This window comes from Urocitellus parryii, chromosome 1 (assembly GCF_045843805.1).
Source record: "Urocitellus parryii isolate mUroPar1 chromosome 1, mUroPar1.hap1, whole genome shotgun sequence".
NCBI lineage: Eukaryota > Metazoa > Chordata > Mammalia > Rodentia > Sciuridae > Urocitellus > Urocitellus parryii.
Genome location: NC_135531.1, coordinates 251,623,668 through 251,638,288, shown reverse-complemented (window position 1 = coordinate 251,638,288; position 14,621 = coordinate 251,623,668). Strand labels below are relative to the sequence as shown.

The following is a 14,621-nucleotide window of genomic DNA, read 5'->3' as shown; positions in this document are numbered from 1 at the left end:
ACTGATATAGTTGTCAAACCCCTCAGGGCCTCACCGCTCATTCTGCATAGCAGTAGTCATGGGATTGACTGTTGGGCTCACAGATTTGTTTCTTTCCCATATCATCATAAGTTCAGCCATCCTTTCCTCAGCACACTGCGCAGTAAGACGAGCCTCTGCATCCTGGTCCCAACAGTCTTCGATTGTCTCCTTGAGTGACCTCACCGCCTGTAACATAAAGTACATGTCAAACATTATGTCTTAAATAAAATGTACCAAGCTTTTTAGTTTATACAATGAGATAAAAGAAAAATCAGGTTCTTTAAAACCAGTATTGTACAAAACTATATTTTAGACTTCAGAGATTTATTTAATTTTTTTTTATATTTAGGTTTGTTTTTATTTTTTTTATTGGTTGTTCAAAACATTACAAAGCTCTTGACATATGTTTCATACATTAGATTCAAGTTGGTTATGATATTTAATTTTTTATTATTTATTTATTTATATTATTATTATTTTTATTTATTTATATGACTTCAGAGATTTATAAAGGTGTTTCACAAAAAGTGAAATTTTGGAAGAATTCTCAGAAGCTGAGGAGCAAGGAAGCAAGTAAGCTTTAACTTAACTCTTTGAAAAATTATCTATAAGGCTAAGAAGCTATAATCTGTTATAGATATTTCTTTAAGGCCACAAGTTTATGATACTGTTTTATTTCAATTGATAGCCACTAATTCTATTTAAAAGATAAGTTCTGAGTTTGATAGATTTTTGCCATTTGGCCATCTTCTGTCCATAGGTGGACCTTCTCACCTTTATTCCTAGTCAAATGTGCTTCATTCCAACTTTAAAACTTAAAAATAGTTCCATTCTGTAGTATTCCCATACATCTGCAATGAACAATAGTCTTCCTTTGGGGAAAGTTTTTTATTTTTCTTTTTTAAATACGGCATTATAATTATACATAATGGGACATTCATTGTGGGAAAGTTGGTTTTAATTCACTTCAAGAAAACAGACTTTGGGAAATTAAAGGGATATGGATAGGGATAGGGAAAGAAGAATTAGCACTATTTGCTAACAATATGATTCTATACCTAGAAGACCCAAAAAATTCCACCAGAAAACTTCTAGAACTAATAAATGAATTAATCAAAGTAGCAGGATATAAAATCAACACCGATAAATCAAAGGTATTTCTGTCTATCAGTGTCAAACCCTCTGAAGGAGAAATGAGGAAAACCCCATTTACAATAGCCTCAAAAAAAAAAAAAAAACTTGGGGGCTGGTATATATCTCAGTTGGTAGAGTGCTTGCCTCTCATGCACAAGGCCCTGGTTCAATCCCCAGCACCAATAAATAAATACATACATACATACATACATACATACTCGGAAATCAACGAAAGAGGTGAAAGACCTCTACAATGAAAACTACAGAATGCTAAAGAAAGAAATTAAAGAAGACCTTAGAAGATGGAAAGATCTGCCTTGTTCTTTGGATAGGCAGAATTAATACTGTCAAATGACCATACTATCAAAAGCACTACACAGATTTAATACATGGGCTGAGGATATAGCTCAGTTGGTAGAGTGCTTGCCTCACATGTACAAGGCCCTGGGTTCAATCCCCAGTACCACACACACACACACACACACACACACACACACACACCAGATTTAATGCAATTCCAATCAAAATCCCAATGACATTTCTCATAGAAATAGAAAAAACAATCATGAAATTCATCTGGAAAAATAAGAGACCCAGAATAGCTAAAGCAATCCTTAGCAAGAAGAGTAAAGCAGGTGTCATCACTATACAGACCTTTAACTATACTACAGAGCAATAGTAACAAAAACAGCATGACATTGGCACCAAAATAGACTGGTAGACCAATGGTACAGAATAGAGGACCCAGAGACAAACCCACATAATTACAGTTATCTTATATTAGACAAAGGTGCCAAAAACATACATTGGAGAAATGATAGCCTCTTCAACAAATGGTGCTGGGAAAACTGGAAATCCATATGCGGCAAAATGAAATTAAGCCCCTCTCTCTTACCATACACAAAACTCAGCTCAAAGTGGATCAAGGCCCTAGGAATTAGACCAGAGACAATGAGTTTAATAGAAGAAAAAGTAGGCCCCAATCTCCATCATGTCAATTAGGCCCCAATTTTCTTAATAAGACTCCTATAGCACAAGAATTAAAGTCAAGAATCAATAACTGGGTTGTGGCTCAGAGGCAGAGTGCTTGCCTAGCATGCATGAGGCACTGGGTTTGATCCTCAGCACCTCATAAAAATATAATAAAGATATATGTCCACCTAAAACTAAAAAATAAATATTAAAAAAAAATAAATGGGATGGATTCAAACTAAAAAGCTTCTTCTCAGCAAAAGAAACAATCTCTGAGGTGAACAGAGAGCCTACATTTTGGGAGCAAATTTTACCACATGCACATCAGATAGAGCACTAATCTCTAGGATATATAAAGAACTCAGAGTCCAGAGTGCTCACCATTACACCATGGAATATAAAGAACTCAAAAATATTAAAACCAAAAAAACAAATAACCCTATCAATAAATGGGCCAAGGAACTAAACAGACACTTCTCAGAAGATGATATACATTCAATCAGCAAATATAGGAAAAAATGTTCAACATCTCTAGCAATTAGAGAAATGTAAATCAAAATTACTTTTAAGATTTCATCTCATTCCAGTCAGAATGGCAGCTATTAAGAATACAAACAACAATAAGTGTTGGCGAAGATGTGAGGAAAAAGGCACACTCATACATTGCTGGTGGGACTGCAAATTGGTGTAGCCAATATGGAAAGCAGTATGGAGATTTCTTGGAGAACTAGGAATGGAACCACCATTTGACCCAGCTATCCCTCTCCTTGGTCTATTCCCAAAGGACTTAAAAACAGCATACTACAGGGACACAGCCACATCAATGTTTATAGTAAGTAACACAATTCACTATAGCTAAACTGTGGAACCAAACTAGTTGCCCTTCAGTAGATGAATGTAAAATTAAATGTGGTATATACACATGGAATATTACTCAGCATTAAAAGAGAATAAAATCATGGCATTTGCTGGTTGGAGTTGGAGAAAATAATGCTAAGTGAAGTAAGCCAATCCCCAAAACCAAATACTCAAAGTTTTTCTCTGATGTAAGTATGCTGTTTCATAATGGGGTTGGGTCGGGGAGCATGGGAGGAACAGACAAACTCTAGACAGGGCAAAGGGAAGGGGAGGTGAAGGGAGGGCTCATGGGGGAAGGAAAGATGGTGGAATGAAATGGACATCATTACCCTAAGTATATGTATGAAGACACAAATGGTGTGACTCTATTTTGTATACAACCAAAAATATGAAAAACTGTGCTTTATATGTGTAATATGAATTGTAATGCATTCTGCTGTCATACATAACAAATTAGAATTAAAAAAAAGAAAACAGACTTTGGATACATTGGGAGACCACCAATGAAAATCCTTTGAGACCTGCTTTTGGATTTGTTTTTATTAAGCTATATATATATATATATATATATATATAGACAGAGAGAGAGAGAGAGAGAGAGAGAGAGAGAGAGAGAGAGAGAATTTTTAATATATTTTTTTTTTTTTTAGTTTTTGGCGGACACAACATCTTTGTTTGTATGTGGTGCTGAGGATCGAACCCGGGCCGCATGCATGACAGGCGAGCGTGCTACTGCTTGAGCCACATCCCCAGCCCCTGCTCTGATATTTATACTTCTGTATTTTTAAAACACCTGCTTTTAAAAAAATATGGCTGTAGGCAAGGGGTTGCTAGATATAGCATACAAAACTTAAACTTGAACTTCAGATAAACCAACACTTTTTTTGGGGGGAGGGTACTGAGGATTGCATTCAAGGGCACTTAACCACTGAGCCACATCCCCAGCCCTGTTTTGTATTTTATTTAGAGACAGGGTCTCACTGAGTTGCTTAGCACCTCACTTTTGCTGAGGCTGGCTTTGATTTCAGGAATTGCCTGCCTCAGCCTCCTGAGCCACTAGGATTATAGGCATGCACTATCACACCTGGCCAACATATTTTTAGTATATGTAAATCCCATGTAATCTTTGATTTGAGGTTTTGATCTGTGAAAAATATTTTAGGCTAAAATTCTTGTAAGCTATCTTCGTGACATTTTAAATGTTTCCTCATAATTTGTGTTCTGCAACAAACAAATCTGAACTCTTAATGTGGAAGAAATTTTGAGGGCTGGGGGTGCAGTTAAATGGCAGAGTGCTTGCCTAGCATACACAGGACCCCAGGTTCCATCCCCAGCACTGAAAACAAAACTAAACTAAACAGAAAATCTTGTGATGGGGGATGTTGCTCTTTGATCTAGCTATAACTGCAGAAAAGAAAAGAAAAAAATTAATAATATTCTTTCTGGGCATATACTTATTGCATAATGGTCCATTTTGAGTAATAAGGATTTTGAAAAGCTCCCTTACACAGTGAGGCACCTAGAAAGCCATTACCTGAGCCTGGGAAGAAGAAACCCATGGAGACAATAAGGTGATCTTTAGGCTCAGCTCTAGGAGGAAGTGAAAGCTACAGCACAACTGTAAAAAGACCTGCATAAGCATTAAAGGAAGGTCCCAATAGAGAGCCAATCTACAAAGATCTGGAGAGCATTTTATTTTTTATTCTTTTCTGGTCATCATTTTTTGTTTCCTGTCTAGCTTTAAACAAAAAATTAAGACACATGCAAAGAATAAGAAAGTACGGCCCAGTCACAGGAAAAAAGAAAAGAAATTAATGAAAACCATCTCTGAGGAAGGATACATTGGAGTTACTAGATAAGGGCTTTAAATTAACTATTTAAAAAATGCTCAAATATATAAGGAACCATGGACAAAGAACTAAAGGACATCAGGAAAACAAATGTCTCAATAAATGGAGAATAGCAATAAAAATAAATTATAAAAAAGGAATACAAAGATACAATGGAGATAAAAAGTTAAAAAAATTATAATATTCACTAGAGTGGCTCAATAGCAGATATGAGCAGAGATAAGAGGAAGAAGAATCAGAGAATTTGAAGATAGGGAAAATAAAATTATTCAGTCTGAAGAACAGAAACTAGACGAATAAGGAAAAAAGGAACAGACCCTTTGAGACTTGTGAGACACTACCGACATTATTCAAATACACAAAATGGGAGTTCTAGAAGGAAAGAAGAAAGAAGGGGACAGGATATTTGAAGACATAATGGCTCAAAACTCCCCAAAAATAATAAAAGGAATGCATCTATGCACACATCCAAGAAATCTGATAGAGTAGAATTAAGTCAAAAGGTTCCATACTGATATACATTATGGTGAAACTGTCAAAAAACAAAGAGGGAATTTTGATATCAAGAGAAGAGACTAGAAATATACAAGGAATCTTCAATAAGATTAATAATCAATCTGAATACGGTGGTTCATGCCCATAATACCAGCAACTCAGGAGGCAAAAATAAGAGATTATCATAAGTTCAAGGCTAGCCTGAGCAACTCAGTGAGGCTCTGTCTCAAAATAATAATAATAACAATAATGACAACGACTGGGAATGTAGCTCCATGGTAGAAAGCCCCAGGTTCAATCCCCAGCACTGAAAGAAAATTAAATAAATAAAAACACACACATACATATACATACACAAATATATACAAACATATACATAAATTTTCACATTAATATTTAGAAGATTTTGATTTTTTTAGTTTAAAATGGCTTTTAATTGCAGTGCAACTAAAAAAAATCTTTTAGAGATCTGTTTCTCTCTATTTATAAATTACATACTTGCTACCTCACTCTGGTACTGGATTGTCATGCAGAGAAGCATTTTATTGACTATAGCATATTAGGTTTAAATGGATTTCCTGGAAATGAACCAACTGTTACAAATCCCTTACTTAGCAACTGAGTCTAAATTGAAGGTAAAAAGTTTTCAGGTAAACATGCATATGATGCACATTCCATAATAGTAGGGTTGCTAACAGATAATTTTAAAAAATAGAATTTATTTGCTGAGGTGAAATAAAACAGTTTAAGGAAGATGAGGTTACATTTACTAGAATAAAATTTCACAAGAGATTTTTTCTTTAAAGAAAATGTGTGAGGCTGGCACATCTAAAGAATCCTGGCAAAGTATTTAGCCTCTCAACTGTTATCAAGGACCTCTCAAAGATCTGTCCCAGTTTCCATAGCAGGGAGGACAGTTAGGCAATCTTAAGCATGTGTACGTAACAAGGATTTTCTCTGGAAACTCTTTCCTGGATACCTTTCTGAAATTTTTAAACATGTTTTAGATAAAATTCATAGGAAGGTCTTCTTTTCCCCTAATATGAAACAAAGAAATAGAGATGAGTCAGTCTAAAAGTTTCAAGTTGTAGAAATTTTTTTAAAAAGCCTTTTAATTTAGAACTAAAAATTCTAACAAAGTTCAAACAAAGGAAAAATAATACCAGCAACTTAGGAGGCAAAAACAAGGCTCTACAATTGCCAGGTACTTAAGACTAATTTCATTTGCAACAGAAGCCAATCTTGAAGGGTAATCTACTGACAAAGATGACCAGTAAAGATAAATGTTCAATCTACATCTGTATGGATATCTTTATTCTCTCTCTGACATGACAACAAAAATATTCTAACCTTATTAAGGCAATCTAAAACTTAAAATAATAAATTAATTTTCACCTTTTGTTCTTTTAAGAAAATCTAGATAAATTATAAAAACATAATGCCTTCAGAGGTAATAGAATTATTATTACCTTCTTAAAATAAGAACACACTGCTAAGGAAAAAGTGAGTGATATGAATTTCTAAAACTATAAATATGATAGTGGAAATTAAAATTTTAATAGATAACTGTTATAACTGTAACAATGAAAAATAAATGGGTAATTTGAAAGATAAAACAACAACAACAAACAGATGGTAAGCACAAGAAAAATTGAGACCTAGAGTGTCAGGTAGTCCAGTATTAGCGTAATGAGAATTCCAGAAGAAAGAAATAGAAAGGAAGAAATTTTTAAACAAGTATTAGAAAAATCCTTTGATTGAGGAAAGTTCTGAATTTTATTTTCTTTCGTACTGGGGATTGAATTCAGGGGCATTTGGTCATCGAGCTACATCACCAGACCAACCAACTGATTGATTTATCTTTCTATCTATCTATTTTGGTACCAGGGATTGAACCCAGGGGCGCTTAACGACTGAGCCACATCCCTAAGTCCCCCCTTTTTTTGAGGTATGGGTACTGGAGATTGAACTCAGGGGCTCTCAACCACTGAGTCACATCCCCAGCCCTATTTTGTATTTTATTTAGAGACAGGATCTCACTGAATTTCTTAGCACCTTGCTTTTGCTGAGGCTGGCTTTGATTTACGAATCTCCTGCCTCAGCCCTCCTAGCAACTGGGATTACAGGTTTGTGCCACTGCACCCAGCTTCCCCAGCCCTTTTTATGGTTTCTTTGGCGGGGGCAGGGTACTTGGGATTGAACTCAGGGGCACTCAGCCACTGAGCCACAACCCCAGCCCTGTTTGGTATTTTATTTTGAGACAAGAGTCTCACTGAGTTGTTTAGCGCCTCGCTTTTGCTCAGGCTGGCTTTGAACTTGGGAGCCTCCTGTCTCAGTCTACGGAGACGCTTGGATTATAGGCATATACCACTGTGCCTGGCTGTTTTTATGTTTTGAGGCAGGTTCTCACTAAGTTGCTCAGGACCTTGCTAAATTGCTAAGGTTGGTCTCAAATTTATGATCCTCTTACCTCAGCCTCCTAAATCACTGGGATTACAGGCATACACCACTGTACCCAGGTTATGCATATTGTTTAAAATTTTTTTAGTTGTAGATGGACACAATACCTTTATTATTTTTATGTGGTGCTGAGGATTGAATCCAGTGCCTCACACCTGCAAGGCAAGTGCTGTCACTGAGCTACAGCCACAGCCCTGCATATTTTAAATTTTGAGACATTTTTAAACATGTATTAGATACATGTTTAGCAAATGTCTTGCTAAATTGCTTAGGGACTTGCTGAGGCTGGCCTTGAACATTCAATTCTGTCTCGGCCTCCAGAGTTACTGGATTACAGGCCTGTGTCACCAGCCTAACAAGTTCTGAATTTTCAAACTGAAAAATCCATTTAGTGACAAGTGAAATGAGTGAAAAGATTCATGTCAATATACATCCATGTGAAATTTCACAATTTCAATGATAAAGTAAAAGTCTTAAAAGCTTATATAGAAGAGGAAATAAGATGATAAAAACATGAGACAAAAGGCAACAAAATGAGACAGGCTCACATGAGAATTCTCATTAGCAAGACTGGAAACCAGAGGGCAATGGAGAAGTGGTTTCAAAGGTGTGAAGTTGATTTTGATTTTGAAACCATTACTCAGCCAAATTATTACTCATGTGTGAGGTCAAGACTGACACATGTTTTTATACCTTTATTTTATTTATTTATTGTTACATAGTGCTGAGGATCGAACCCAGGGGCCCGCACACGATAGGCAAGCATTCTACCACTGAGTCACAACCCCAGCCCCAAGACTGACACATTTTTGAACATGGAAGAACTCATAATGTTACCACCTAATGCAAGTACTAACACTAATTATTTGAGAAAATTCATGAAAGAAAAAAATAATTTGCTAATCCCAATAGCTTAGGAGGGCTGAGGCAAGAGGATAGAAGGTTCATCAACTTTTAGCAAGGTTTTAAGCAACCTAGTGAGACCCAACCTAGTGAGACCAGTTCCAAAATAAAAAATAAAAAGGATGAGAATATAGTTTAGTGGTTAAGTGCCTCTGGTTTCAATGCTGGTACCAAACAAACAAATAACAACAACAAAAAGGAAAAAAAAGAAAAGAAAGAAAAAAAAAAACAATTTGCAAGAAAGAGAATGACATGAAATTTTTAAAAATGTTACTTCTTAAGGAGACCCTAGAAAGAAAGAAAGAAAGAAAGAAAGAAAGAAAGAAAGAAAGAAAGAAAGAAAGAGAAAAAAAGAAAGATGACAAGAAATCAAAGATAATCCACTGGATGATGATTTCTGAAACATCCTCCCTAAAGCAGCAGGGGGTTACAGTATCCAATATAGGACTTTTATATTCTGAGTCCAAGCACAATATTTTGTTAGCAGTAAGTACTTATATAATCACAATTCTGCAAAATTCTGTTTTTATTTTAGAGAAATATGTAGACAAAATATAAACTATCTAGATGGAATATTACAAAACTGAGAGAGGGTAAATGAAAGAAAATTTATCAAATAGGACTAAATTTAGTATTTGAGTTACAATGGTAATCTCTGGAAGGGGAAGGGAGCCCAGAACATTGCTAAGGGGAGTTATTCATAAACAGTGGTAGTAAGGGAGGGTGTATTTTCCCTTTTTCTTTCTTATGACTTTCTGTTTAATTTTTTTTTGTTTACCCCATAAAACTTCAATTATTTTAAAAGGGAAAAACAGGTCACTCTCATCAATAAAGGGTACAATAATTATAATATGAAATTTCACAATTTCAATGATAAAGTAAAAGTCTTAAAAGATTATATAAAAGAGGAAATAAGATGATAAAAACATGAGACAAAAAGCAACAAAATGAGACAGGCTCACATGAGAATTCTCATTAGCAAGACTGGAAATCAGAGGGCAATGGAGAAGTGGTTTCAAAGGAGTGAAGATTGAGATGTCCAATAGAATATGGACTAAGTGGAGAAAATGAGATAGTATACGTAGTTGATAACATTAAAAATTATAAGTTAAAAAATAAACTTCAGAAATTACCATATATTATAAATTAATCCTACTCATATAAAACAATCTTATGAATGAGTGTGAATACATAAATATTGGTAAGATGTTTTCAGATTTTTAACAATAATTTACTCAAATGGCAAGAGTCTTTGAAGAAACTTCATTACTGTAGACTACATTTTTTTCTCCTTGGTGGTACTGAGGATCCAACTCATGGCCTCATGCATGCTAGGCATACGCTCTACCACTGAGCTACATCCCCAATCCTGTGAACTACATTTTTAATAAGAAGATTTTTTAAAAAAATATTTGTTTTTTTAGAAGTAGTTGGACACAATACCTTTATTTTGTTTATTTTTATGTGGTGCTGAGGATCAAACCCAGGGCCTCACACATGCTAGATGAGAGCTCTACCATTGAGCCACAATCCCAGCCCCTAGTAAGAAGATTTTTAAACTTGGGTACTTTTAAATCTAAACTACATTTTTTTACTTTATTAATCTTTTTATGTATGACAGCAGAATGCATTACAATTCATATTACACATATAGAGCACAATTTTTCATATCTCTGGTTGTATATAAAGTATGTTCACACCAATTCGTGTCTTCATACATGTACTTTGGATAATGATGTCCATCACATTCCACCATCATTTCTAACCCCATGGCCCCCTTCCCTTCCCCTCCCACTCTTCTGCCCTATCTAGAGTTTGTCTATTCCTCCCATGCTCCCCCTCCTTACCCCACTATGAATCAGCCTCCTTTTATCAGAAAAAACATTTGGCATTTGTTTTTTGGGGATTGGCTAACTTTACTTAGCATTATCTTCTCCAACTCCATCTATTTAGGCAAATGCCATGATTTTATTCTCTTTTATTGCTGAGTAACATTCCATTGTATATATATGCCACATTTTTTAATCCATTCATCTACTGAAGGTATCTAGGTTGGTTCCACAGTTTAGCTATTTGTGAATTGTGCTGCTATAAACATTGATGTGGCTGTGTTCCTGTAGTATGCTGTTTTTAAGTCCTTTGGGTATAAACCGAGGAGAGGGATAGGTGGGTCAAATAGTGGTTCCATTCCCAGTTCTCCAAGAAATCAATCTCCATATTGCTTTCCATATTGGCTGCACCAATTTGCAGTCCCATCAGCAATGTATGAGTGTACTTTTTCCCCACATCCTCGCCAACACTTATTGTTGTTTGTATTCTTAATAGCTGCCATTCTGATTGGAGTGAGATGAAATCTTAGAATAGTTTTGATTTGCATTTTTCTAAATGCTAGTTATGATGAACATTTTTTCATACATTTGTTGAATGACTGTATATCCTCTTCTGAGAAGTGTCTTTTCAGGTCATTGGCCCATTTATCGATAGGGTTATTTGTTTTTTTGGTGTTTAGCTTTTTGAGTTCTTTATATATCCTAGAGACTAGTGCTCTATCTGATGTGTGTGGGGTAAAAATTTGCTCTCTATTCACCTCACAGATTGTTTCTTTTGCTGAGAAGAAACTTTTTAGTTTGAATCCATCCCATTTATTGATTCTTGATTTTAATTCATGTGCTATAGGAGTCTTATTAAGGAAGCTGGGGCCTAATTCCACATGATGAAGATTAGGGCCTACTTTTTATTCTATTAGGTTCAGGGTCTCTGGTTTAATTACTAAGTCCTTGATACATTTTGAGTTGAGTTTTGTGCATGGTGAGAAATAGGGGTTTAATTTCATTTTGTTGCATATGTATTTCCAGTTTTCCCAGCACCATTTGTTGAAGAGGTTATCTTTTCTCTAATGTATGTTTTTGGCACCTTTGTCTAATACAAGATAACTGTAATTGTGTGGGTTTGTCTCTGGGTCCTCTATTCTGTATCATTGGTCTACCAGTCTACCAGTCTTTGGTGCCAACCAATATCATGCTGTTTTTGTAACTACTGCTCTGTAGTATAGTTTAAGGTCTGGTAAAGTGATGCCACCTGCTTCACTCTTCCTGCTAAGGATTGCTTTAGCTATTCTGGGTCTCTTATTTTTTCCAGATGAATTTCATGATTGCTTTTTCTATTTCTTTGAGGAATGTCATTGGGATTTTGATTGGAATTGCATTAAAATCTGTATAGTGCTTTTCGTAGTATAGCCATTTTGATAAAATATTAATTCTGCCTATCCAAGAGCAAGGTAGATCTTTCCATCTTCTAAGGTCTTCTTTAATTTCTTTCTTTAACATTCTGTAGTTTTCATTGTAGAGATCTTTCACCACTTTCATTAAATTGATTCCCGAGTATTTTATTTGTTTTGAGTCTATTGTAAATGGAGTAGTGTTCCTCATTTCCTTTTTGGAGGATTTGTCACTGATATACAGAAATGACTGTAATTTATGGATGTTGATTTTATATCCTGTTACTTTGCTGAATTCATTGATTAGTTCTAGAAGTTTTCTAGTGAAACTTTTTGTGTCTTCTAGGTATAGAATTATATCATCAGCAAATAAGTGCTAATTTAAGTTCTTCTTTTCCTATGCATTTCTTTTGTCTGTCTAATTGTTCTGGCCAGTACTTCAAGAACTATGTTAAATAGAAGTGAAAGAGGGCATCGCTGTCTTGTTCCAGTTTTTAGAGAGAATGCCTTCAATTTTTTCTCCACTTAGAATGATGTTGGCCTGGGGCTTAACCTTTACGATGTTAAGATATGTTCCTGTTATCCCTAATTTTTCTAGTGCTAAACTATATTTTTATTAGCCATTTATCAGTCTGTAAGTATGCACTAATTAATATTTTTGGTATTATTCTAAAGAGAATAAATGTAATTTTAATAATGTTTAAAATATTAACATATTAATTATTCTAGCTGTTACCCAATCTAGTGAACTCCAGACACATTATTAGTCTCTAAACAGTATTTTATATTTGGAAAAAACTAAAACTGAACCAAAATTGGGGACTTTTTGTATATAAAAAATTTTGAAAACATATAACAACATAAAAATCAAGTAAGTTGGATTTTTGGTATTAGAAAACTCTAAAAACTATTAACATTATTAACTGTCTATTTTTGCTTCAAAGAACATTAAAATATATGTAGTAAAAAAATAATGTTTTCTTACCAGGCTATTTTCTTTCCAGGCTTCTGGGAACTTGGGTCTCTGTTTTTCCCTAGATACAAGAACCTGCATATCTTCAAAAGTAGGATGATTTCCAACTTCTGTCTGAAAAGCCATCTGATATTCTGGTACAGATTCACCTGTGTGTGTGTAGAAAAGAATGACAATATTTTCTATTATCATAAGTGAGACGAATAGGGGTATTTTTGATAGCAGGTAAGCCAAAGAAATTGTACATGTTAAAACCTTTCAGGTATTTCGAAATCCTGTTATAGGTTTAATGCTTTATTAATAAATACTGAGAATAGTCTCAAACATTTTTAAGAAATCAAATGGTAATTTCAATGACAAAAAGGTTTTTTTTTTTTAATTGGTGCTAGGGATCAAACTGAGGGCCTTGCACATGCTAAGAATGAACTCTACTACTGCGCTATACCTCTAGCTCTATACCTATACCTCTGGACAGTTTGTTTGTTTTGTTTTTAAATTTTTAGTTATAGATGGACACAATACATTTTATTTATTTATTTATTTATTTATTTATTTATTTATTTATTTTTATGTGGTGTTGAGAACTGAATCCAGTGCCTCACATATGCCAGGCAAGTGATCTATCACTGAGCCCCAACACTAGCCCTTTCCTTTTTCTTTTTGAGACAGAGTCTTGCTAAGTTGCCCACATTGGTCTTGAACTCTTGGACTCAGGCGATTCTCCTGCCTCAGCCTCCTGAGTGCTGAGATTACAAGTGAACACCACTGCACCTGACTTAATGAAAATGTTGATAAAATTAAATTTATTAATAAACATACTGTGCCATACAGAAGACCCCTGGGACCAACACTTCGAAAACCAATGGTCTAGTGGAAATCTTGGCAAAGAACCAGGAGAACTAGACTCTTCCTGGATCCTCATCCCTGTCCCAGCCTATTGAAATGACCGAATAAATTAGAAGGAAGAACACCAGGATGGGGGTTAGGGCAGTTAGGTTCTAATCTTGAGAACATCTCTACTTCAGAAAACTCATTTAACCACACACACACACACACACACACACACACACACACACACAAACACACGGTAGCTCAGTGGTAGAGGACTCACCTTGTGTGTGTAAGGCACTGAGTTTGAGCCTTGGCACTGCATAAAAATAAACAAATAAAAATAAAGGTATTGTGTCCATATTCAATTAAAAAAATATGTATACTATAAAATATAAATATAAAATATAGGGCTGGGGATGTGGCTCAAGCGGTAGCACGCTTGCCTGGCATGCGTGCGGCCCGGGTTCGATCCTCATCACCACATACAAACAAAGATGTTGTGTCCGCCAAAAACTAAAAAATAAATATTAAAAAATTCTCTCTCTCTCTCTTTCTCTCTTTAAAAAATATAAAATGCCATCTGTGAACTGCAATATATTTTATATTTATAAAATATAGTATATATATAAAGTATATATATATATATATATATATTTAATTGTATATGGACACAATACCTTTATTTGTTTATTTTTATGGAGTGCCAAGGCTCAAATCCAGTGCCTTTCACATGCAAGGTGAGTACTCTACCACTGAGCTACAATCCCAGCCCCTTGTATTATGTTTTCAAAACAATCCATAAATTCCTTCAACAGTATTAAAAAATTACTGATTAATTCTATAATTTCTGTAATCTATACAGCAGAGCCCAAGTTATTAGAATATGATACTACCTATAAATACAAGT

The 14,621-nt window shown here is 34.9% G+C and overlaps 1 protein-coding gene across 2 annotated transcripts in view; it reads right to left on the bottom strand.

The window, feature by feature from the left end:
- Bmpr2 (bone morphogenetic protein receptor type 2) overlaps nt 1-14,621 on the bottom strand; it is a 169,191-nt gene that overhangs the window by 13,422 nt on the left and 141,148 nt on the right. Inside the window, exons 10-12 of one of the 2 annotated variants that reach the window (XM_026405344.2) lie at nt 13,995-14,030; nt 12,896-13,032; nt 35-207 (exon numbers count right to left, since the gene is read on the bottom strand). In XM_026405344.2, the coding sequence (XP_026261129.1) occupies nt 35-207; nt 12,896-13,032; nt 13,995-14,030 (346 nt within the window). The remainder of the gene's footprint in view (nt 1-34; nt 208-12,895; nt 13,033-13,994; nt 14,031-14,621) is intronic. The other variant, XM_026405345.2, reaches the window with a different exon arrangement.